We start from the raw sequence: 26,134 nt of genomic DNA, 5'->3' as shown, positions 1-26,134 counted from the left end.
TGGAACTGCCGTTCTTTTTCCCTGCAGCTCACACTGCCCTGTTCCACTTCTGCCCTTGCCCCTCCCCCCACGAAGGAGCTGAAGGCGCAGCCAGCCAGAGGCCGTGCCTGGAGAACATGGGGGCTGTAAATGCTTCTCCCCCCCAATGGCTCGGTCCTCCCCGGCCGCCTGGCTCTTTGGGGCACAGCTTCCATCTCCCGGACTACTCCATGTCTTTGTGCAGACCATCGTTGAAGAGCTTGTATTTCTGGGTTAGTTCTTCCATTTTTGTGGCTGCAAAGAAAAAATGCAAACGCATAGTGAGTCTAGCATCTCCCCTCCTGCACCTGGCCCTGAAAGGGCTTACAGCCTAGTAGCCCAACTCCCACTGACACAGAAACTGCTGAACCAGGAGCTGCTCTGGGGGCGGGCGGCTAGAGAGCACCATGGGCACTGAGCGTGGATAGAAGGCCCCTGCCCACCCCCAGAGTTGGGGAGGGGGACAGTTGGGGGTTGCTGTGATTTAATCTGACACAAATCAAATGACATGGGCCTTAGGTGTGACGTGCTGCTTAGTTTTCAGGGATGCACACATCTGCCTTTCGAGGTACCAACTTCAGATGATAGCCATTGGGCGGAGTGTGGGGACTTCAGCTCACGGCCCTCTCCCACCCTGGGGACAGGGGTTTCCCTGGCGGTGGTGCCTTAACTTAAACAGACACCTCTTCCTTCCTCCACCAACTTGCTTCCCTGCCTTCTGGCTGGTCCTCTCCCCTTCCACAAGGCAGGATAGTTCATTGGCATTTGGTCCCACCCGTCCCAAGGGTGACTCTGAAGCTCAGGAATTGTGGGGTGTGCCTCAGGGTGACGAGCCTCAGCGCAATGCTGGAGAAGGCAGACTCCTAGCAGAGCTGGACCAAGCTCAGCCCACCCCAGAGCAGCCCCGACGACCCTCCCGACACTTGCTATCAACGCTCCTCCTGGGATCAAGTTAGCGTGCTTTCCTCCTAAGTCTTTTTAGGAGATGGGCTTTTCCTAAGTCTTTTTAGGTATCATCTGCCTTTACAGAATTCTCAGGTTTTCCCAATCCCTAGACCCCTCCAGCCCACTCCACGGCTGGGGCTGCCCCCACCCTGGATGCTAAATGAGTCCACACGTCTCCCCTTTGTAGCAGGCTCGAGTCACCACCTAGCACTCTTGGTTCACAGCTTGGCTGGGTCTCGATCCTAGGCTGTAAGCCCGTGGCCCTCAGAATGTGCACGGCATCAGCCTCTGGAGGCCGCAGGCCCTCTCTGGAAGCGTGGACCCCAGCCCTGCATCCCTATTACTCTAGATTTCGGGAGGCTGGGCCTGGGGACATGTGTTTTGGGTTCCATCTGCTCTGGGCTTGGAATATGGACACTCACCCCCTCAGCTCTCATGCCCGTCGCTTCACTGGTAACCTCCACCCTCCATTTTCCTTCCTCTCTTTCTGTGAAGAGCCTGTTAGCCACCTGGGTCGGGCCTCTGCGTCGATTATCTGTGTCCTCATTTTATCTCTTTTCTTTCTATTCTTACAGATTGGTTGCCTCATTTTGTTTTCTACTCTTTCCATTGATCTTTCAACACTTTGGCAAGCATTTTTAACTTCTAAGAGTGTTTGCTTGTTTTTCTCCGCGTTGGTTTTCATTTGGACATGATACAGTAAGTCCTCCCTTAATGTCGTCGATAGGTTCTGCGACTCTAAGTGAAACAACGTATAATGAAACCAGTTTTAGCATAGGCTAATGGATAAAACAAGAGTTAAATTCCGACAGCATCTCATCAACATTATAACAAATGGACATTATTCAAGGACCTGCTATACTGAGTATGGAAAGGTCCCTTCTCTGAATGACCCATTAGCCCTGCTTTTCCACGTCTTTCTCCTGTCTTCCATGGTGCTGGCTCCACTATGCTCTGGTGGAGTCGCCCATTCCCTGCAGGAGCTCTGTGGGGACAGGACAGCAGGGGTAGACAGGGATCAACCTTCACACCATGGACCCTCAGAGGCCAGAAAAAGGTGGGCTGCACCTGGGCGAGGTTTGCCACTCATTTCAATCATTTTCTTCACAGAGAAGCAGGCTAGGGTCTCACTGGGAGTACCAACCTGTAGAAACCTGTTTTGCTTGCACCCTCTGCTTCTGGCCTACTCGCCACTGTCCCCTCCCCTAGGCTGCCAGCCACACGGCCCCAGAACTGCGGTGATTCCAGCAGGCAGACAGGCTGTCCTCTTGGCGGTGGCTTTCTCCACCCCTTGCATCTGGCAAATTGCTCCCTTCTACTTTCTGGCTTCTAGAAACCTGTTGCCATCTATCTGTGTTGGTGCCATCAACTCCCCACCTTCCCCTCCTTTGCTCCTGGCACTCACAAGGTTGCTTTGTTTTCAAAAGGCATTGTTATTTTCACGGCACTGGGGTTTCTGGAAGCCTCGGAGGCAAATGGGGCCTCAGGTCCAACCATTCAAGATAGTGACTGGTGAATGATGATGGGACCAACAAAGCCTGGCTACTCGCAGCCAGATGGGTGGCCCCGTTTCTTATACTGGGAGTGGGATAGCACAGACACACAGAGCTTCCACAGTGGGAGGGCCTGAGGAGGTCGTGGACACCAAGGCCCTCAGTTTGTCAGGTGGGAACAGGGGAAATGCACAAGCCGTTCCAACTGGCCCTTGGCACAGACCGTTTCTCTGATGCGTCTATAGCCCCAAAACTCCACTCAAACAAAATCAGCAAGCTGTACTGACAAAAACTGAGCCCTCCAAGCGGAAGGCAGCAGCACCCAACAAAGCACAGGTGGAGAGGTGGTGGAGGGCAGGGTTCACACAGCTTAGACAGAAAGGGTGCCTATCTAAAAGGTAAAACTTGCCACCAGTCCTGTGACCACAGGTGAGATGGCAAACAGTGCAGAACACTAATGATCATTATTACATTAATGATAGCGTGGATTGTAAGCTTTTTATTAACGGCAATTATATAGACTGGGGGTGAGAGTCATAGTGACAGTGGTGATTAGGATAAACGTTATGATAAATTTGAAAATGGAGAATTCTGTTGCGGTTTAGTCAGAAACAAGAGAGACTCCTGACTGCCTGGTATACATGTGGCAACTCTGTGTGGCAAGGCCAGGAGCGGGGAGGCCAGCTGCCCGAGGAGAGCATTGGCTGCAGAGTTCATTCAAAGAGGGCCCTCTAAAGGGAGGGCTCAGAGGCCACGTGAGTTAAAGCCACTCCTTGGGGGTACACTGGGGGGAAACTGTTTGCAGGCAAATGCTTTAGTGGCTGCTCCCTGAGGCAGTGGATAAAAGTCGGGGCAAACAACAGTTTAAGCAGAAAGTGTGAGACGAGAGACTGGGGAATAAGATGCCCACAAGGGAATCTCGAAGGAGCAGGCATGCCCTGGGCTCTCCTCTCAGGAGAGACCTGAGAGGGCCCCGAGCAATCAGCTCTGACGGGCCCTGAGGCTCGGAGCAAGCAGGAGGTGAAGGAGAATTAAGAATCGTCAACTGTGTGACCAAGTGTTAAGGAAAACATGAAGCTACACATCCAAGAAACTCAAAACACTCCAAATGGGATAAACTCAAAGCAATCCACATCCAGGCGTATTCTAATCAAACTGTCAAAAGTCAAAGACCAAGAGAATCCTGAAAACAAGAGCAGAAAAGGGGCTGTACAGGAGGGGGCTTCCATGAGACCTACAGAGACACGGTCTCCCCAAGTCAGGACAGCAGTTAGCTGTAGACAGGAAGAGGCACATGGCGGGTTTCTAGGCTCTGTCTCCACCTGGGTCATGCTGACACAAGTATTCGCTTTAAAATCATTTGAACTGGAATAAAGGGAGTCTGCTGTAGTTGGAAATATCCAATTATTTCATGTTTCTGTCCCTAGGAGTTGAGACTCCTCCCTAAAGGCTGTATTTCTTATCAAAGAAAGTTTTCTCAATGTGTATGTCCGTAATAAAAAAATAAATTTACTCGGGAAAAAAAGGTTTAATTGAAACTAAATTCAGCCACATTTTTGCCCCTATCCAAGAGCAGAAATGTTGGAAGCATCAAATCTAGCACAGATGAGGATACAGAAAAAGGTAGACCGCTTGGCCTTACAAACGGTGATGAGCCGGCCTCACCACCATGACCTCAGGAATCCCATCCTAAGGACAGAATCTTAAAGGAGAACACACTTTCTGTCCAAACATAGTCACTGCATCCTTCTTTAAAGATTGATGATGAGGGGACTACCTGAGTAATATGAAGACTGCAGAGCAGGACAAAGAAACAGAAATCAATCTAAACCGCCTAATTCTAACATGGAGAAAAACCAATGTCTACATTTTGGTCCATTTCCTACGAGGGGTTCTTCTACAGTGTTTTCCTTTAGAAAGGTGAGGTCATACTGTGTGTTTCCTTTTTACCCTGCATTTTCCCTTCAGCATTCTATAACATGCATTTCCTCATGTTGCCATCACCAACTTTTGAAACAATGAATACTGTCCCACCGTATGATATACCATTATTTACCTGAGCATTACCCAACGGTAAAGCTTTGCCTTGTTTCCCTCTTACACTATTATAAATCCTGTGACAGCATTATGAATAATATCAAAAACCTGAAAATGATCTACAGCTCAGGAACAGAAAATGGCAAGCAAACTGTATCAAACAGCTGAATGGAATAGTGTTTGAAAATTAAAAATGCTATTCAAGAACCTGGGAAAATGCTTAAAATGAGGTCCAAGGGAAAAGAACATAATATAAACGTGTACACATGTTGTGATCACACTTAACTTAGACAAAGAAATATACAACGATGAAAGGAAAAAGAACAGAGGGAAAGAGGCCAAAATGTTAACACCGACCATTTGTGGGCCACCAGGTTATGGACTGTGTTCATTTCACCTCTGCACATCTTTGGGTTATCCTAAATTTCTACAATTAATGTTCTGGTTTTATAACCTGTCAAAAGCATTTTTTTTTTTGAGGGAAGGAAAACCTTATACGTTAGAGAAAGAAGTAAGGGGCAGGTCCCACAATGCTCTGCAAATGCTGCTTGAGCACAGGAGCCCAGGCAAGAGGCAGGTGCTCAGCCAAGTGCACTGGGACAGCCCTGCCACTGACCGCAGAGCGGGCAGCCACAGCCACAGACAGTAATGACCACATACCTAGACTCATCACAGAGTTGCTGCTGCCCCAACAGATCTGCTCACTCTGCTGCTGCTTCACCATCCCCACAGCTTTAGCCGAGGTGTCAGTGACCTCCACCACCACTTCCAACATCTGAGAGGGAAGGAAGGAAGGACAGAGGCAGGGAGGGAGGCATGTGGGCACTAAGTCCTGGTGGTCTGACCTACAGAGGACACCTCCTGCTTCCCCCCCACCAGGTTCACACTGAGCATGCGCTTCTCCCTAGGTCCTCAAGCCTGGGGCGTCGTTCATCTCCAAGGATAACCTTGGGTGATGGCAGGACTCCGAGCTTCCTGGAGAGTCACCAAGAAGAGTTCTCCAACCTAACTCCCTTCCTCCTGGCCACACTACTGCATGCTCCATCCCACACTGGGAGCCAAGCAAAGCCACTGGCACAGTGGGAAAATGTCCCACGGTGGGAAATCAATGTGCCAAAATAAAAGGGCCTTTCTGATGGGAGAGGACTGTACCCCAACTCGCCCTGTTGGCAGAGTCGCAAAGGACAGGCTGACCAGGTTTGGAAGGCTAGGAGCCTTTCCATTAAAAAAACCAAGATAAACGCTGTGGAAGCACTGAGCCAATGTCAGAATTCCATGCGTGGCAACTGTGTTTATAATCATAACAAAAGCCGTGTTTAGGGTGGCTCTGGGGGTCTGAAATGTGAAACAACAAAATGAGTAAATATTCACAGCTAGCTCAGCTGCGTGAGGCCACCTTTTCCTGTCCCTGTGAGCTGGGTCAAGGGCACAGACAAGCAAGTAGCTGTCTGGCATAGTTCTTGGTCATACACAAGAACAAATGGGCCATGATACATTCGGGTGTATCGTGAAGACAGAATGAGACCAATATCGGGAAAGAAGCTGGAACAAAACACTCTGCAGCCACTAAGGCCATGCTTTTCAAGAAGTTGGAACGACATGCAACAGTGCTCGCAATAAAAATTTCCGTGGAAGAGCAAGTGTGTCATATAGTCAACTAGGACCCAGTGCAAACAGTGCACAAACCTCTTCTGGGCCCAGGGTCTTGTATCAGTTAACAGCCCCCAGCAGTACAGTGGGGCCTTCGGGGGGGGCCACCCATGTTAGCCCTCATTCCCACTGTGGCACCAGGAGAAGCTCCTGCCAAAGCCATCCAAGGTCCCTAGCAGTGCCACCTGCTCAGAGGGAACCTGGGCCAAGCCCCTCCTAGCCCCGTCCCAGGCCTCAAGTCCCTCGCGGGGGGCTGCAGTGGGAGAGGAGAGGGTGCTTCTTACTTGGCTGCACGAAGTCAGAGTCTGGTACACGGCCTGGACGACGGGGCCGCACGGGTGGAGGTCAGGGCCTGGGCGCTGGCAGCACTCACCCAGCTCATCATCATAGACCTGGAGGAAAGCTACGACGAGCTGCTGGAAGTCAGAGATGACCAGGCGCAGCTTCTGGTCCAGGGTGCTGGTGTTGGCCTCGCTCACAGTGACCCCTGGCTTGTTGTGCATGAAGCGCTGCAAAGCCAGAGGCAGAGGGTCCTTTGAGGCTACCCTGCCTGCCCCTGGGGCACCAAGTCCCTTGCCCCCACCCGGAGGCAGGGTCTTCTGGCCACCCCAGGGTTCCACAAACCAGGAGAACTAAGATCAGAGGCAGAAAAGAGCAATTTGGTTTAGAACAAGGCTGCCTGGCTTTCTGGCCTCAGTCCTGCCACTGTCACCAGTGTGGGCATCAGTTTCCTCTTCAGGAAAATAAGGAAGCCAAGCCAAGGGCTGCTGGGAGGGCCACACACAAGGCAGCACGTGAAAGCCCGGCGCTCCGGGCCTGGCATGCAGCCCGGCCGAGGCCAATCCTTTCCATCCTTCAGGAAGCCTCCCCGCTCCTATCCAGAGCTGGTCTGCCTCTCCCCTTGATGTGGGCTGAGCACCCACCACACTGTAGAACCCATCAGGCCCTGCATGCACTGCCTCCCTTAAGCTCATTGTACAGATGGGGCGCCTGAGGCCCCGGGAGCCAGCACCCTCACCTCCGACCGCAGTGCCTGCAGCTTGGCCGCACTCTCCTGCAGCTGCCTGGCCAGTTCTACCACCTTCTCCCCTTCTTCGTCCTCCCCCTCCTCCTCCTCCTGCTCTTCCTCCTCTTCCTCCTCTTCCAACTCCACAGAGAGGCTGGGCCTGCAGGGAGACAAGAGGGGACACTGCCAGCTCTGTGCCGTCGTGGGCCACACCTGGAAGTGTCCCAGGTCACAGAACCAAGTGGGGCCCGTACCTCTGGCAGTCATCATCCTGCTCGTCAAGGACGGTCTGCATGTCCAGGGACCACAGGGCACAGTCGGGGCTCAGGAGCGTTTGCAGGTGGAAGCTGGAGAAGAGCTCCCCCAGCAGCTCCTCGTTCTTCTCCCTGGTGTCCTCAAAGTGCTCCTGCACACTGCAGAGGTGGCCACACTGTCACCGGCCGGAGCATGGCATCTGGGGACTGTGCTGGCATCCTTGCCGAGGTCCCATGCAGGAAACCCAAGAACCAAACAAGCCAGCAGAGGGGCCAAGAGAAGGGGCCTCCTCCAGTTTGTCTGTTCTGGTGGCCGAAGCCAAGCCCCACACCTCCGAGAGCCCGCCACTGACAGGGACATCCCAAGCACCCCCTCTCCTCGGCGGGCCCAACCCTTTCACCCGGACAGCCTGTAGGCGCCAGAGCAGGCAGTAAAACCCAGCTAGAAATGCACCTGGTTGCAGGCCCAGAAGCCTAGCAGGCCCCTCGCGCCCCCAGCTCCAGATGGAGGACCAAGGGCACCTGCTGGCCATTCTGTGCAGGGCCCACCCCCAGCCTTTACCTGGAGCAGCTGGAGTATCCAATGCTCAGGCTCTGGACTGCATCCAGCAGCTGGTCCATAAAGTGTAGCTGCTTCTGGGCGCAGGCCCGGCCCTGGACAGGGGAGGCCACATGCACTCACTGGCCAGACGTGCCAGGTGCCCCCGCCCCACACTCTACCCTGCTGGGCTCAGTGGAAAGGAGGGCCCTGGGCCACCACCCAGCAGCCTTTGGGACTGGCCCAGCCCCGGGTTGCAGTGATGCCTGGGACCACACTGTGGAAGGAGCAAGTGCTGTAGAAACATCTGGGAGTGTGTGCTCACCACACATCCAGCAATGCGGCTGCTTGGGTGGGCATGCAGAGCGCAGCAGGGTCTGCTGAAAGCAGGACAGAGCCCACAGGGACCTGATGGTGGCCCATTCCTCAGGAACATGTCCCGGAGGCCTGTCCTCCTTCGCAGATCACCTGCCCCAGCCAGGAATGACCACAGCCAACTGGCACAGCAAGACAGGGCCGCAGAGGTGGCCTGTGCGGATCCCACTCCTCACGGGGAGAACAAGGACTCGTCCCCCAGCAGCAGCTGACTTAGTCCCCTGCCCTGAAGGTGGCTGGAATTCCCGACAAGCAGCTGTCCATCCAGGAGCTCAAGGCTTCAGCAGTATACGTCCTTCCTCCTTCCAGAAAGAGGGGGAGGCTCACAGCTGCTCCCCAGGACCCATTTACAACCTCAAAGGCCTGGCCTGCCCAGAGAGCCCTGGGAGCAGGGGTGCCGGAAACAAAGCTGGGCCTGCTGCTCCATGTTGGCTCCCCATTGCCCCGCCCCCACACAGCTGCTCTGCTGAGGAAAGCGCCAGAAAGATTCACTCAGCCAGCATCACTGGCAACTTACTATAAAGCCCTCTAAGAAGCATCTGCACTCAAATGGGTACGGAAGGCACAGGCTGAAGGGAACGGGCTGAGAGGCTCCTGGTGGCATTTCAGGCCAGGCAGCCCTGGGTTGGGAATAAACCTGGGGACCAGGGCGTGCTCTGCTATCATGCTTGCGGGCTCGGCTCCCTGTCCGTGAGTGCCAGGCCTCATGGCTGCAGCTGCCTGACACTCGCCACAGGCTGGCCACATGGACAGCACCAGATTATCCAGAAGCCTGCGGTGTCTCCATCTCCACACCCTCAGCCTGCCACTGGCTGCTCAGGCGTCATTCTCCCAATCTGCTCCCAGGACACTGAGCCCAAGTGACACACTTGAAGGGCAGCCTGGGAGTAGGAGGTGGGGGTGTGGGGCACTGTCTAGACAGAAACTTGAGAGCAACTGTCACTCCGGACTTCACAGAGCCTTGACCAGTGGCCAGGGCTGGGACACCCTGCCTGCCATCCCCTCCTCAGCATAAACCCAGCTCCCATAGCCCCTCCGGATACCCTGGAAAGGATAGGCGCCCGTGCCCTGGGCTCTGCCAGCCTGGAGTGTGGCTGGGACTGTGGCTGTGGCACTGACCCCACTGGGCAGTCCCAGCCTGTGTCTCCTCGTGAGCTCCCCAGGCCACGGCCCAGCCCCTCTAAGACCCGAGTCCCCAGGCTGCACTGCAGCCACCTTGCTGAAGTCCACCATGGCCTCTAGTGGCCCAGGAGCAGCACCGGGTAGAGGCCTCACCTCTGTCTCCCCTCTGCTCCCCAACAAAGGACCAGACCCAACAAGGACACTTGGAAAGGTCTGCAGCGTGAATCCACAAAGCCCCAGACCTCCCCATGCTCCGGGTGGGACTCCCCTCCCAGGCCCCCCCCAATCCCTGCATCAGCAGACCTGGTGGGCCCAGCCTAATCCAGCTGCTTCACCCGCCACAGCCACCTAAGCCAGCACCCGAGTGCCTGGCCACAGCTGCAGCCGCCTCCTTCACACCACGGCCATAGCCATCTGTGCGACTCAACAGAAACTCTCTAGTGGCCACCCACGTCATTAAGAAGTGCACCTGAAGGCTTCCCCAGGCCTACCAAGTCCCACATGGCCCGTCCCCCAGCTCTACTGCAGCCAAAGCAGCCTGCTGGCTGTTTCTGGAATAGGCCGAGCACACGCCACCTCAGGGCGGTTCTCTGACTCTTCTTGAGCCTGGAGCACTCCTCTCGCAGATATGCGCTTTTCCTTCAGCTACACTGCTATTTTTTTATTGAGACAGAATGCACTCACCGCGAATTCACCCTTTTGAAGTGCATAGTTCAGTGGTGGTTAGGACAGTCACAGCTGTGCGGCCATCACCGCAATGTAAGTCCAGAACATTTCCAGCACCCCAAAAGAAACCCCATCCGTCCCCACTGCAGTCACTTCCCATCCACCCCAGCCCCTGGCACCCCCGATTCCGTCTCTACAGACTTGCTTCTTCTGGACACTGCGTGGCAGTGGGATCATACGCTGTCAGTGGGATCATACGCTGTCAGTGGGATCATACGCTGTCAGTGGGATCATACAGTGTCAGTGGGATCATACGCTGTCAGTGGGATCATACGCTGTCAGTGGGATCATACAGTGTCAGTGGGATCATACAGTGTCAGTGGGCTCATACAGTGTCAGTGGGCTCATACGCTGTCAGTGGGCTCATACGCTGTCAGTGGGCTCATACGCTGTCAGTGGGCTCATACGCTGTCAGTGGGCTCATACGCTGTCAGTGGGCTCATACGCTGTCAGTGGGCTCATACAGTGTCAGTGGGCTCATACGCTGTCAGTGGATCATACGCTGTCAGTGGGATCATACGCTGTCAGTGGGATCATACGCTGTCAGTGGGATCATACAGTGTCAGTGGGATCACACGCTGTCAGTGGGATCATACAGTGTCAGTGGGATCACACGCTGTCAGTGGGATCACACGCTGTCAGTGGGATCACACGCTGTCAGTGGGATCACACGCTGTCAGTGGGATCACACGCTGGCAGTGGGATCACACGCTGGCAGTGGGATCACACGCTGGCAGTGGGATCACACGCTGTCAGTGGGATCATACGCTGTCAGTGGGATCATACGCTGTGTGAGCTGCTCACTCAGCAGAATGGTCTCGAGGTTCATCCACATTGTAGCACATATTGATCATTTGTTTATTATTGCTAATTAATTTATCCATTCATCAGTTAATGACAACTTGGGTTCTTCCTTTTGGCTATTAATACCAGTACTTCCTGCTGACGTGCAAGGTTTTGTGTGGACATAAGTCTTCAGTTCCACTGCTAGGAATGGAATTGCTGGGTCATGTGGGAACTCTAGGTTTATCCTTTTGCGGAACCGCCAGTCAGTCTTCCACAGCGGCTGCACCATTTTCCATCCCCACCAGTAGTGTATGAGGGGTCCGGCTTCTCCGCATCCTCGCCAATGCTTGCTATTTCCTTTTTTTCTTTTAAATTAAAGCCACCCTAGTGTGTGTGAAGTGGGATCTCATTGAGGTTTTAATTTGCATTTCCCTGCTGACTAATGATGGGGAGCACGTTTTCATGCACTTATTGGCCATTTGTGTATCTTCTTTGGAGAAATGTCTGTTCAGATCGTTTGCCCATTTTTGACTTGTATTACTTGTCTTTGTATTATTGAACTGTCAGGGTTCTTTATAGATTCTGGATGCTAGATCCTTATCAGATATGTGACCGATAAAGATTCTAATTCAGCGGACTCTCTTCACTTTCTCGTTGTCCCTTTGAGCACCAAAGTGCTTCATTTTAATAAAGCCCAATTGGTCTATTTTCTTTTGTTGCTTGTGCTTTTGGTATCAGAATGATGACTTTTTAAAAATATTGTTACCACCCCACGGATTTAAATATACACGAAGGGCCTCGGTCTACTACAGCCACTCTCCTTACGACGTGTGCCTCCTCCCCACAATGTCCCCTATTTGGCCAGTGAGGACCTCTGTTGCTAGCTGGCTTCTGAGCCCTTCGGACGTGACTCTAAGTCTTGCTCTCTTTGGTGTGACAAGGTGTTCCTCACTCAGCTGGTACGTTTCCTGCCCCAGGCCTGTGTTACAACTGCGGTGTCATTGTTCTTGCCCTTTTCAGGGGACAAAGCAAGGAAATGCATACACACACATACGTCACACACGTCACACACATTCCCAACTCCCATTCCGGACTACAGCGTTTGACCAAACCTAACGATCTTACACCTGAATCTCTCTTCTCCCACGCGCCGACTCCCAACACCCCTTAATGCCAACGTAAAATATTCTTTTGCTTTTATTTTTTATTTCGTAAAATGGAATGAAGTATTGATCCATGCTCCAACATGGAGGACCCTTGAAAATAATGTGCTAAGTGAAGAAGCCAGTCACACAAGTCCATATATTGTATAGTCCATTGATATGAAATAGAGACAGCAGCGTGGTGGGTACCAGGGCCTGCAAGTAATGGAGAGAAGCTGCTTAATGGGCACAGATCTCTTAGGGCGATGAAAACGTTCTAGAACTAGATAGAGGTGACGGCTGCACAACACTAGGAACGTACTGAATGCTACTGAATTGTCTGTTTTAAAACGCCTTAAAAATTGGGTGCAGAGTTTCAGTTTGGGAAGATGAGAAGAGTTCTGGGGATAGTGGGAACGGTTGCACAAAAATGTTAACGTACTTAATGCCACTGACTGGACACTTGAAATGGTTCAGTGGTAAATTCTGTGTTATTTATGTTTTACAACAATAAAAGAATCTTTTTTAAAAATGAGTAGAGCCCCTTCAGGGCCTGCTGGTAAATTTTTCAAAAATGCTCAAAATTGTAAATTTTATGCTACGTGCATTTTACCACAATAAAAACAAGTTTTTTTAATTAAGGGAAGGGGTACAGTTCTGGGTAAGATGGGGAGAACACATGCCATCTTCCTCTCCCATAGAATACCCACCTCTCAGAACGGGACAGAATGCACGTGGCTGGTGTCTGTGGCCTCGAGGGCGAAACGCCAGCAGGAGTTCCAGGGAGGCACAGTAGCCAGGGTTACCATTCCGACTGGTGATGATTTACGGTGTTCTCTCCCCACTCTCATGGTGCTACAGACGGAGAGCCCTTTTTCTCCCCCTCTTCTCTGTTCTCTCAGCCCCCAGACCCCAGGCAATATCATGGAGGGGGTGGCAGCAGGAACAAAGATGGCTGGCACCGGAAAACTGCAGGAGCCAACACTCCGAGGACAGGGTATCTTCCTCTCTGTTCAGTAGAGCTATGCAGTCAAATCCTGTCACCCCTTATTCCTCTCTGTCCTCCCACTGCTGTGGTACCATCAAGGAAGTGAGTGACTCATGGCTAGAGGACAGAAAAGACGAGCCTCTTCCCCCAGGAACCAGGTAATATCAAAGAGATGACAGGGAGGGAAGAGCTCAGGAAAGTGACCCCATAAATCTGTTCAGGAACTCCTGGGCTTACCCCACCCCCAGCCCCCACACACATCCGATGAAGGGTGGATCTGCTTTTGATGTACATACAGAAGACTGGATTACTAAGCCCGCGGAGAAACCAACACCTAGGTCCCAGGCCAACCACCAGGTGGCGCACATGCAGAACAGACCCAAACAGCGCAAAGGCTCTGGAAATTGAGCTAACACTGGGACCACAGGCCAGAGAAGAGAGCAGAACGTGAAGTTTAAAACTAACCAGGTTAAGTGCCTGCTAAAACACAAATATGAACATTCTCCATAAAATTTAACAAGACCCAGGGAGGCTGGATGACTCAGTTGGTTAGAGCGTGAACTCTTAACAAGGTTGCCAGTTCAATTCCCACATGGGCCAGTGAACTGCGCCCTCCACAACTAGATTAAAAACAACAGCTTGAGTTTGGAGCTGAGCCACCAATGACTGGTTTGCTCAGTGGTCATAGCGTGGTGTTCAACACCAAGGTCGCAGGTTCAATTCCCACATGGGCCAGTGAGCTGTGCCGCCCCCCCCACAACTAGATTGAAAAAACGACTTGACATCCTGGAAAAACACACTGTTCCCCAATATTTCCCAATTAAAAACAAATGTAACAAGATCCAGAGTCAAACTAATAGTCAAAATGTCCAGAATGCCATCCAAAATTACTGGGCACATGAAGAAAACCACAAAAATCTCAACTTGCATGAGAAAAGACAATCAACAGACATCAATGGCAAGATGGCACAGATGCTGGAATAACCTGAGAAATTTAAGCAGTCATTATAAAAATGCTGAATAGGTAATCATGAATACCCTTGAAACAAAAGTTAAAATAGAAAGAAAGCATCAGGAAAGAAACAGAAAATATTTTTTAAAAACACAGAAACTTGAGAACAGAAAAAGAGAAAAACGGAAATTAACAACTCACTGATAGACTCAACAGTAAAACGGAGGGAACAGAGGAGTCAGTGAACTTGTAAACATTAACAGAAACTATGCAGTGTGAGCAACAGAGAGAAAACCTCCCAAGATTGGTAAAAGATTTGTGAAGTTGAGTCCAACATGACAAACTCAAAGAAATCGTCCCACAAACACATAATCAGATTACTGAAAACAAATCAAGAAAAAAATGTTTGACGTAGCAGGAGAAAAACAATGCATGACCTACAAGGTGAAAATGATTCAAATGACTGCAGATTTCTCATCAGAACCTGTGGAAAAAGAAGAACTGCCAGCCCCAAACTCTGTATCCAGTGAAAATATCCATCAAGAATGAAAGGGAACTACACATATCCAAATAAATAAAAAAACTAAGAGAATACGGACCCAGCAGACCACTTCTAAAAGAACCACTGAAGACAGTTATTTAGACAGAAGTAAAATAATACCAAAAGGAAACGTGTAACATCACAAATGAAGGAAGACTGAAATAAAGGACAAAACCCCATGACCATCTCAATAGATGCAGAGAAAGCCTTTACAAAATTCAACACTCTTTCATGATAAAAACCTAACAATATAGGAATAGAAGGGAACATCCTCAACTTGATAAAGGACATCTATAAAAAAAAAATAAGCCAACCACTAACACCATACTCAATGGCGAAGATCAGATGCTTTCCCCCTAAAATCAGGAACAAGACAAGGTGGTCCACTCTTGGCACTTCTATTCAACATTGTACTGGAGGTGCTGGCCAGAGCAACTGAACAAGAAAAAGAAATTAAAAAGCATCCAAATTGGAAAGACAGATGTAAAACTATCTCTATTTGCAAATGACATGATTTTGTATATAGAAAATCCTAAGTAATCTACTTAAAAAACTATTAGAACTAATAAGCAAGTTTAGCAAGATGGCAGGATACAAGAGCAATATGCAAAATCAATTGTATTTCCACACATTAGCAATAAACAATACAAAAATGAAATGAAAATAATTTCATCTGTAACAGAATCATAAAGAATAAAATACTTAGGAATAAATTTAACAAAAGAAGTGTAAGACTTATACACTGAAAACTACAAAACATCTTTGAAAGAAATTAAAGAAAATCTAACTAAATGGAAAGACAGCCCATGTTCATGAATAGGAAGACTTAATATAGTTGATGGCAATACTCCCCAAAAAGATCAGTGCAGATTCAGTGCAATTTCCATCAATATCCTGGTTGGCTTTTTTGCAGAAACTGACAAGTTGATTCTAAAATTCATGTGTAAATTCAAAACCCCTAATAGTCAAAATAATCTTTAAAAAGAGCAAAGTTGCAGGAGTCACAGTGTACAACTTACTATAAAGCTGCAGTAATGAAGACAGTGTGGGACTGCCATGAGGACAGACATATAGATCAATGGAGTAGAATGGAGAATCCAGAAATAAACCCTCACATTTACAGTTAATTTTCAACAAGATGCCAAGACAATCCAATGGGGAAAAAACAGTATTTTCAATCAATGGTACTGGGACAACTGGACATCCACACGCAGAAGAATGAAGTTGTACACATACCTTACACCATACATAAAACTAACTCAAAATGGATCAAGACCTAAATATAAGAGTTAATAGCATAAAACTCTTAGAAAAAAACACAGGTGTCAGTCTTCATGACTTTGGATTTGACAATGGATTCTTAAATATGACACTAAAAACACAAGCAACAAAAGAAAAAGTACATAATTTGGACTTTATCAAAACTAAAACCTTTTGTGCCCCAAAGGACACACAAGAAAGTGGAAAAAACATCCAGAGAATGGGAGAAAATATTCGTAATTTAAACATCTGATGTGACTTGTACCCAGAATATATAAAGAATTTTTACAACTAACTCCACCAAAAAGTAAACAACCCAACTAAAAAGTGGGCAAAAGAACTAAATACGGACATTTCTCCAAAAACGATATAGAAAGGCCGACAAGCACATGAAAAGATGCTCAACATCATTAGTCATTAGGGAAACACAAATTAAAACCTCCATGAGACAGCCTTTCACACTTACGAGGATAGCTTGAACCAAAGAGATGGGCAATGACAAGTGCTGGGGAGGATGTGGACAAATTGGAACCCTCACACGTTGCTGGTGAGAATGTGAAATGGTGAAGCTGCTTTGGAAAACAGTTTGGCAGTGCCTCAAAAAGTTAAACAGAGTTACTACATGACCCAGCAACTCCACTCCCAGTTATATACCCAAGAGAACTGAAAACATGTTTTCAGTCAAAAACGGTACACGGGAACATTCATAGCAACATTGTTTATAATAGCCCAAGTGGGGAAACAATTATTTCAATTTTTTTTCAATGTTAAGGGTCAGGGACAGGATTTGTTTGATTGGGGGGTGACCGATGGAGGAGGATTTCTTTGACTGATTCGGGTGTGACTGATGGACGGAGGGCCGCCTCTGTAGAGAAGCCTGCGACAGGCAGCACATGGGGAAAGTGCATGGGCTCGGGAGCCAGGAGCCTGGGTTTGAGGCCAGACTCTGTCACTGGGTGGCCTGGAGTGAGTTGTTTGTCAGCTCCCCTGTGACGTGGGGCTGAGACAAGTCCTACTGCCTAGGGTGGATGTGGCAAATCCTGGCATGTAAAGTGCTTACCACAGTACCAGTGTGTATGAAGTCATCCATCGAGGACAGGATGCACTCTGTCCCTTTGATCATCAGAAGCCTGAGATCCGCCTCGGCCTCCTCAGCGACCCTCCCCCTCGGCCCTCGGGACGGCTCAAGGGAATCCTACGGGTTCCTGCTCCGGGAGGCTAGGCAGCAGGGGCGAAGGGTGTGTGGGGACTGAGAGGGCCCCCTCTTACCTTCAGGAGCTCGTGGTCATCCAGCCCACACAGCATCAGCTCGTAGCCTAGTTTCACCATCTCTGCGGGAACACAGGATCTTGTTACTGCACACACCCACGTAAGCAGGAGCGGATGCTGCGCACTCAAGGGGGCACAGACATGCAGGTTCCCAGCAGGTCGCTAGTGAGGCTGTCCCTGCTCCAGTGTCGGCAGGCCCAGTGCCCACAAGCCTGGGCTGGGCCTGAAAGACCAGGTGGACAAGTAAGCAGGTGGACCGCACAGGACTGCCTCTTGCTGTGTGACCTGCACCCAGTCACTGCCCCTCTCTGGGCATCAGTTTCCTTGCCTAAAAATAAGGGATCCCATCCAGTGCTCTTCCATATAGGGGACTCCGTCTTCTAGCAGAAGCCAGCCAACTGTTTGAGGAGCCAACAGAGTTCAGGGAACCTTCCAAACACGCCGTGTACTGCCCTCTCAGAGACCTCACCAGGCTAAAGCAAAAGGAATCATCATTCACATTTGTCAGTTTCCTACAGTATCCTTTCATCTTGCCAGCAATCTTAGGAGGTGGGCCTTAGCTCCATTTTACAGACTGGGAAACTGAGTCCAAGATGCCCTGGGCATTTTCTGAAGAACCATCTGGTACAGAGAAGTCCAGGACCTGGAGCCAGAAAGCCTGGGGCCACTGCCAGCTCCACACCCACCACCTAGCAAGGACCGTCTCCAACCCCCCACGTGCCTCAGTGGCAAAACAGGCATAATTCTGGCATCTGATTTGGAAGGTTTAGTGCAAGAAGCAAGCAGCGCACCTATGTGAAAGCATTAGTAATCCTGGAATGCTGTCCAAATGCCAGTTATACCCCCAAGCAGACCTGTTCCACCCACAGCCCTTAACCCAAAGTCCTCGTGTCCTCCCTGGCCTCTGTCTTACTTAGCCCACATCCAAGCCTCAGGGAGTCTGACCGACCCTCCCTTCACTATAAATCCAGGATCTGGGCAGCACCCCCCTCCCACTGCCCCCCATCTTTAGTCTGGATCATTGCAAGAGCCTCCCAATGGTTTCCCTGCCTCTTCTCCGGCCTCCCGTTCTCAGCCCAGCAGCCCAAGGGACCCTGTGAAACCCAGTCAGGTCGCAGCCTTCCTCTGAGTAAAAGCGAACATCGGTTCTGGCCTACAAGGCCCGGCCCCATCTGGCCGTCGCCCCTCTGACCTCATTCCATCACTCTCCCCTTGCTCTCCACTCCACACCGGCCTCTTCACTGTTCTTCATAGCTGCCAGGCACACACAAGCCTACCTCAGGCCTTTTGCACTTGCTGTTCTCTTGCCCTGAACACTGTTCTTCCTGATATCTGCCTGGCTCTCTTCCTCCCTTCCTGCAAGTGTCTGTTTAAGAGAGAGGCCATCCCCGGACATCTTATGTCAACCGCGCCAGCCTTCTCCCAACCCACTCAGGTACCACTCTGCCCTCACCTGGCTTAGTTTATGGCGCCTGTCATTGTCCATACGCTGAGAATCTTGCTGCCTTCTTTTTTTATCACCTGTCTCTCCCAGCTAGCACCTAAGCACCGTGAGAGTAGTACAGTTCCCTGCCGCACTGCCAGCACCTAAAACAGTGCGGGGTACATAGTAGGTGCTCCATAAATACTTGTCAGATGAATTTGTGATTCTAACCCCCCTACTTGTCTTGGTTTCTCCCACTTACACTCCTTGACAAGCACTCACGTCTACCACCTGCTCTGACACTCAGCGCATTCCCACAAGGTGGACAAGGCACTTTATAGAAGAAGAAACTGAAGCTGGGAATGGCAAGGTCAAGGCTGTGGCTGGGCTGAGGGCCAGGGTTGGCACCTATGCGTGCATGTGCATTAGAGAATTCAGGTGTGGTCTGATGACCAGGCATACCTGGCTTGGACATGGTCCCATCAGCAGGAGAGCGTCAGACATAACAGCACTGAGGAGAAGGGCAGTCCACTCCTGTGCAGCCTGGGCCTGCCCACAGGCCAGGCCTGCGGGCTCCAAGACACTACGCCCTGTTCTTCTGACAACCGTCCCCAGATTATTCATTTGGTAGCGCGAGCGGAGGCATGGATCAAGATTCCAGGGTCCAGTTTACCCACCCTGGAGTGGTTGGGTCAAATGCAGGCCCGTGGAAATGTTTACTTTTGGAAGCACCATTGTGAAGGTGAAGGGTTTGCTACCATCTGGAGGACTGCAATTTGCTCCCCTTTGCCTAATAATGTTCATTACCGGGTTAAGGACAGTTTCTGCCAAGAAAGGATTGAAAAGAAGTGACTACAAGACAAGCCCCTGTGGAGAGCTGCCTGGTGTGCTCCTAGGAACACCAGGTGTAGCGTGCACATGCACACACCAGGGAAACGGGGACAGAACCACCAGAGGCATCCATGAGAACCACTATCTCTGCCCACAGTGCCTTGGGGGACAGGCTGGCAGGGCAACAGACTCTTGGTCTTATTCACATGCCCCTATGAGACTAACTCTCCCATTCACCACACCAGTGGGGTAAGGAGCCTGATTCTAGAAGTTTCTAGCAACCTGCAGACGAAAACACCAGTCCAATGGGAAATTCACAACTCGCTAAGGAGGTCATGCACAAGCCCAGAATTGCCCAGAATCCCCCACCCAACTCCAAACTCCCTTAGCACAGACCCACCTTGGATCTTCACCTCGGCTGGGGTCCCCTTCAGTGAGCTGAACCTTTCCTGCCAGGACGGACAGACCCTGCAAGGAAAGAGCAAAACCAGTCAGGGCTGAGCAGGCCAGAGGCCCCCTCACGAGCCCTCCTTACTCTCTCTCTCTCTCTCTCTCTCTCTAAAAAGTGAATTACTCATGCATGTGCTAAACGCCATTGAAATGTTCATTTTAAATTGGATAATTTTATGTGATGTGAATTTCAACTCCATAAATTATCAGGGGGAAAGAAAACAAAAAACAAAGTATTTCTGAAACTTTACCTCAGAAATATGAATTTGCAACTGAAATGAAAATTCTCACAATAAAAAATCAAACTGTCCAACAGGACGAAACAGAATTCCTCAGAGCTCTAGCTCTTTCTCAGAAGGAAGCAAGGGACCAGCTTTTCCTGAAATCATGGCGCAGGTTTGTTTGATGTCCAAGGACAGTCCTTCCTGCTCCGGTGTCCTTGCGGGTCTCCTGGGTTCTCCTCCCTCGCCTCTGTGAGCCTCCCTTCCTGAGCACAAAGTCATCGCCACTCATCCCGCGATGCCTATGGCTGATGTCACCGCCCTTGCTCCCGGAAGCCACCTCGGCATTCCTCCATCACAGTGGGACCTGGGCATTGTTCTTCCACTGGGCTCTAGCCCCCCTCACCCCGGACTGCAGGCTTCCTGAAGCCAGGAGCTGGCTCTCTGTCCCGCATTTCTGGGGCCTAACATGGGAGCTAGCACAGAAAAGGTGGCCACTGAATATTAACAAATGAGGGACCATGGCCTCTTGCCGTGGAATAATCTGCCATTCATAAATGTCCACACTTCGCTCTTTCAGCAGAGGGACATTTTCTGTTTTTAAAAATGTATAAATCAGAGGGGGATTATGCTCCTTCAGTTCACAGCTTCAAGCCATTTGGGGGCTCCCAGTTTTCTGAGTGCTGGGGTCACAGTCCCGGTACCCTGGGTAGGGAGACAGCAATCCCAGCTGCCCCCCCTTGGCCTGGTGGAACCATGGCCTTGACAACACCACACAGATAAACGGAACAGTGGCCAGTCATAAGCGTCTCACCTTAAGACACTGAGCTGACAGGCAGAACCCTTTCCAGACAGATTGCATCCAAAGGCAGTAAGGGCCGCAGAACCCTGGCAGGCTTTACAAGTGACACCCAGCTCAGGCCTCCTGCTGGGTCTCCTCTGTGAGGGGGCACAGTCTGGGCTCCAGCTGCTGAGGCCCACATCTGCTTGCCAGGGAATCCTAGGAGCTGGCCACCATACAGACAAAAGGCTCTTTCCACAGGATGGTGGGGCCTGGGACCCCACCCTGCCATCGAGGTCCCTAGGGACCTGCGCCTCAGTGTGGTGAGAAGGCACAGTGGCTGTTCCATGGAGAGGGTCACACCTGCCCTGACCATGCTGGGGCCCTGGGAGCTAGCAGGGCCATGCCAGACCTAGGCCCCAGGCCCCAAGCCGCAGGGCTACAGTAGAGAGGGCACTGGACCCAATGTGCCATCTGTCTTCATGACTCATTAAGGCAACCTCCTGTTCTGCCAAAGAAGGTGGGGGCAGAAAGGGCAGGAGGAGAAGGAGCTCCACCATGTGAAATGCTAGGAGGCTGGCCCCCGGGCCTGCTTGCTGGGCAACGTTCCCACTCACAAAGCCCCAAGCAGTGGAGAGCACTGGGCGATCCATCAGGCTGGACCACCGCAAAAACCCTTCAACGCGCTGAAGAACAAACCCATAGAAGCCTAAGTGACCTCGCTCAGAAAGGGCTTTCACTCAAGTTGATTTTCCTGGAGCAGTAGGGAGGGGGGCCGTAAAAGTAAGTACAATTCTTCAAGAGACAAAGAACCCATGTACCTTGAACTCAGCCATCCAGGGGACCCTGTGGTTCTGTCCCCCCCACTGCACTGAGGGCCAGCACGGCACATGGGCCACCAAGAGCCACCCAGCCCACACTGGGTGCAGTTTCCAGGTTCTGCCCAAACTGGGGTAAACAACACAGCCTTGAACAAGAGCTGAAACGGTGAAACCACATGCAAACGTGGGGGGGACTGAACTCTGTCCAAGCCTCCTTTGCGGCCCTTGAAAAGCCTATGGCATTTTTGCCAGCTTGGGGTCATAAAAAGGATTCAGCTTCTTGTATTTAGAAAAGTACGAAAAGCATTGAGGAACGCAGCACAGACTATCCCCCATCGCTCTCTGGCCAGCAGGGTGGCCCAGTCCCCCACTTCCACCTGGGCTCCCTCCCACAAGAGTGACCACTAGACGTGGCTTTGGCCTCCCTCCTCCTGGCAGCACCCTCTCAAGACCCCTGCACTAGCCCAGGCCATCCCCGGTACTCTCCTCCCAGGTTCCTGGACCACGCACTGGTTCCTCCAGGGCTGGCTGGCAGTGGCTGTCACGGAAGCCATCTGCCATTCCGAGCCAGGGTCCTCCCATCTTTTCCTGAGGCTGTTGTAACACCTTCCATATTGGTCTCCCTGCCTCTGGCCTCTCCCCTCCAAACGAAACGCATCTGCCACACAACCCCCCGAGTCACCCTGCCAACCTGCCAATTTCAGTATATTGCTCCCCTCGTCTCATGCTCTTCCTGCCCAGAGCACAAAGTTCAAAGGCCTTCGCGTGGCTTACAAGGCTCCACATAAGCTGCCCTGAGCTGCCATTCAGGCCCCTGCTGCCTGCCTCTCCCTCCCACACCTCGACTCCCTGCTCCTGTCGAAAGGAGCACCTACCATTCCCTATCCCCTCCCAGATCAAATGCCACCTCCTCCCTGCCAGTGTCCACAGCACTCCAACTGCAGAAGCGTGCCCATCACTGGGATTCGTGCCTTGGCCTTGTGTGGCCACTAAAGCCCCAGCTTCTTGAGGACACCCATCCATGTCTGAGGCGCCTGGAAGGGCAGAGGTGTGCGTGTGTCCGTGCAGCTGCATGTCGGTACAACACTATGCTGTGGCCTGGGGCTGATGACGGAGTCCCACCCGGTACCTACCCTCCAGCAGTTCCTACCTAGTGCTTTGGGGAGCCACACAGGACAGACAGCAGGCCAAGACAGAACCAACGGGCTGAGGGCTCTGGCAGGAGTGTGCTTAGAGGTTGTGGGCGTCACTTCATAAACTATATAAATGTCTAACCACTATGCTGTATACCTGAAATTAATATAATATTGAATGTCAACTGTCATTGAAAAATTTGTCAAAAATTTAAAAATATTCACCTATGACATTTAAAAAAATAAATAAAAGGTTGCGGGTGTCCAGGGTAAGAGGAATACATTTTGCCCTGAGAACTAGAGACTTTTTAAAAGGAGATGGGACGTGTGAGCTGGGTCTTTGAGGGCTGTATCGGAGTATGTGCAACATGCAGAGACCTGAAGGGTATTTCCATGAGGGAGAACAAGGTCGGTGAGAGCAAAAGGTTATGAGAGCACTGGTGTGCAGAGGTCTGGGGTGGGGCTGGGGAAGGGCCTGGAAAGCAGCAGGAGAGGTTCAAACATGAAAATGCCTCGTCCTTCCTCCTGGCCATCCCTAGGACACCCAGCCCAGGGCCAGGCCTGCTGACATCCTGTGGCCTGGCAGGCGCACCAGCTGGGTGCAGGCTAGACCCCTGCTCCTCCACCACCTGGCTCCTGCCTAGACATCTCCCTCAGCCCAAGAGCCTGGATCTTTCCCCTTGCCATCTGGGAAGGCTTTGCTTCCCTTGCACAGTGTCAGGCACATACACCAGGCCGCACCCTGACCTGAAGGACTGGAAAATGGGGGTCTTGGCCCTGCTTGTCACTCCTCACAGCAAGACCCAAGACAGTTACGACTCCAGCCTGACCCATAGCTTCCCAGTCTGAAGATGAAAGGACTGAAGTACATCATTTCTCAGGCCCCTGCCAGCTCTGAAACCAGTAGTTAAGGCAAGAAAAATGCTCAGAAGCCAAGTTCACCACTTCAGCCAGGTGGCGAACAGACTCCAAAAAGCACTGGTAGGGGGCACTTTCACCCCAATTTGACCATGGCTCCATAGCTGGCACTTCTTACCTTAGCAGCTGCTCTCACAGTGACCTAGGGTATGGTATGTCTGGGAGGACAGCTACTTATAACAAACCCATCTCACCCAGCTGGATTGAGTGGTGCCCAGTGTGCCCTGGAAGTGCGGGAGGAAGAAACAACTCCATTACCGTATACACATCCACTCCAGGATTTCCAAGCGGTACTTCGAGGGGCTACACAGCAGTTCCTGAATGGTCTTTGGTTCTGTGATATAAAGACCCTCGAGGAAGGGGCAGTTGAGGTCCTAAGCAAGGAAAGGGAAAGCCAGGAAGCTTTAGAAAGCCAGAATTACTGAAGGGCTGCGATGCATTTCTGCGCTCGCTCGTGCCCTTGGTGCTCCTTCACAGACGTTGACTGCAGCCAGGCACACACCAGACTTGCTAGAGGGCACGCACGCTGCCCACCCCCACCGTGTACGGCCGGCAGCCCGCAGCACCCTCTTTCCATCGTGCCCAGGCCTAAATTCCCCTCATTCTCAGCCCCCATCTCCGGCAGCCTACCTCCCCACCTCCTCTAAGTATGCTCCCTCTGGGCTCGCGTAGCAGTTTTATCTAGTAGCATGTAAGGGCTTTAGCGAGATTCCGAGATGCCGATGCAGGCTCCCGGCTATGGGACCAAAGGAACAGGGGGAATGAGGGCCGACTGGACGTCCGTGGAGGGAAGGAGAAGGGAGGGGACGGGAGGGGAGGGGCGAGGAGAGGAGGGACCGGGCTGCGGGCAAGCGGGATCTGGGACTCTACCCAACCTAGTGCGGCGGTCTTTCTCACTACTGCCACCACTGGCCCGGGACGGGGATCACAGGCTCTGCCCGCCTGTCTCCCCTGGACCCCGTGAGCTCCTTCCCATCTCTGCACTTGCTTCGCACGCCCAGCTAGGTCTTGCAGAGTTCCAGGAGACAAAAGTTAAGGTGCGGCACACGTGCAGCGTAGGCCCAAACCACCAGGCACGGACCGTGGAAACAGCAAGAACGAAAGCCCGGGGGCCGCCCCAGGAGCAAAGATGGACACCCCACAAGCTACCCGCTGCAGCGGGACACAGGGCGCAGCCGCGAACGGAGATACCGGCGGTTCCGCCAGAGGCCCTGCCTTGCCCGCCGCCCGGCCCCACCGCCCCGGATGGCTCCCTGGGTCCGCAGCACCTTCAGCTTCGCGAACACCTCTACGGCCGCTTTGAACACGCTGTCGTCGTCTTCGTCCTCGTAGCCGCTGCTGTCGCCAGCCCCTAGCCCGGCCATGTTTCGCGCTTGGAGCCGCGCCCCACCCATGCCCCAGGCTCACTGGCCGGCCCAGCTGCCAATCACGTGCCAGCTACATGCTCCTGCCGCCTACACCGAGGAGGAGGAGGGGCCCACCGGGCCCACCCCTCCCCCCACCGCGCCTTCCCATTGAGTCACCGCTCCGCGCATGCCTCGGCACCACCCCGGGTCCAAACGACTGAAGGGGATGGGGCGGGACAGTGGGCGGAGCCGGGATGGGCTCTTTGTCGCCGGTCTCGAAGGCTTGGCCCCTGAAGGCGGCGGTTCCGGGAACGCGTCCGGAAGAGCATCTTCCAGGAGAGGGCGCTCCTGCCTTGGTCGGGTTCTCCTCGGGAGGATGAAGGGGAGCCGTGGGGACAGAACGGAACTGGGACTTGAGCGTCCCATCTCCCAGCTCAGCGCTCTATCTCGTTTCCCACACTCACAGCTTTATTTAGAGGAAACTTTCTTGAGTTCGAATCTGGCCCCACCGGTCGGTCACTAGCTGTGTGATTTGGGTCAGGTTATCTAACCTCTCTGTGCCTCCTCGCCCTCACCTGACGGGGATAATGAGAGCACTTACCTCATAGGGTTGCTATGAGGATGGAATGAGGTAATGATTCCTATGAAATATCTAAAACAGTGCCTGGCACATAAAAAGTGAACTATGTAAAAGTTCACTGCTACTTCCTCGTCCTCCTTCCTCAGCCCGTCTTTGACCTTCATGGCAGGTTCTGAAACTCCTTCCTGCCCTGTCCACTTACAAATTTCTTTGCATCTCTCAAGCCCCCCAAGCTCAGTGGAATGAAATTTGTCAGATTATCCTACCCTAGACTCCAAAGCTCCCAGCTCCATGAATGCCCACATCCCTGGGACTTGCTGATCAGACTAGGTGGAAAGGAGCTGGGGGGTGGCTGGTGCCCAGGAAGTGGGGAGCCAGTGGCAGGCAGCCGCTGCCGACCTTCCTGGATCCTCTCCAGAATCTATCCCTCCTCTGTGACCGACTCTACCATCTCCTAGAGGGTGAGATCAGGGAACAAGTCTAGAGGCAGGGAGATGGAAGGAACTGGCAGGAGGCAACTGCAGTCAC

General features: G+C 51.9%; 1 protein-coding gene across 3 annotated transcripts; it reads right to left on the bottom strand.

Annotated features, from left to right (window-relative positions):
- Nucleotides 1–25,194, bottom strand: HAUS7 (HAUS augmin like complex subunit 7). 3 transcript variants are annotated; one of them, XM_033109383.1, is made up of 11 exons: nt 24,949–25,194; nt 23,939–24,054; nt 19,757–19,824; nt 17,103–17,164; nt 7,966–8,057; nt 7,404–7,562; nt 7,162–7,309; nt 6,428–6,652; nt 5,154–5,268; nt 1,386–1,701; nt 4–273 (listed from the first exon to the last, which is right to left on the bottom strand). In XM_033109383.1, exons 1-10 carry the CDS (start codon nt 25,072–25,074, stop codon nt 1,397–1,399), a joined length of 1,416 nt encoding a protein of 471 aa, XP_032965274.1. In that variant the 5' UTR covers nt 25,075–25,194; the 3' UTR covers nt 4–273; nt 1,386–1,396. The 3 variants fall into 3 exon arrangements, with proteins under 3 accessions (XP_032965287.1, XP_032965274.1, XP_032965281.1); XM_033109396.1 differs by lacking the exon at nt 23,939–24,054 and having other exon boundaries at nt 1–273; nt 24,949–25,086; XM_033109390.1 differs by lacking the exon at nt 1,386–1,701 and having other exon boundaries at nt 16–273; nt 24,949–25,185.
- Nucleotides 25,195–26,134: the final 940 nt, after the last annotated feature.

This window comes from Rhinolophus ferrumequinum, chromosome X (assembly GCF_004115265.2).
Source record: "Rhinolophus ferrumequinum isolate MPI-CBG mRhiFer1 chromosome X, mRhiFer1_v1.p, whole genome shotgun sequence".
Lineage (NCBI taxonomy): Eukaryota > Metazoa > Chordata > Mammalia > Chiroptera > Rhinolophidae > Rhinolophus > Rhinolophus ferrumequinum.
Note: the sequence above shows the minus strand (reverse complement) of the source record. Positions and strands in the feature narration are given on the sequence as shown.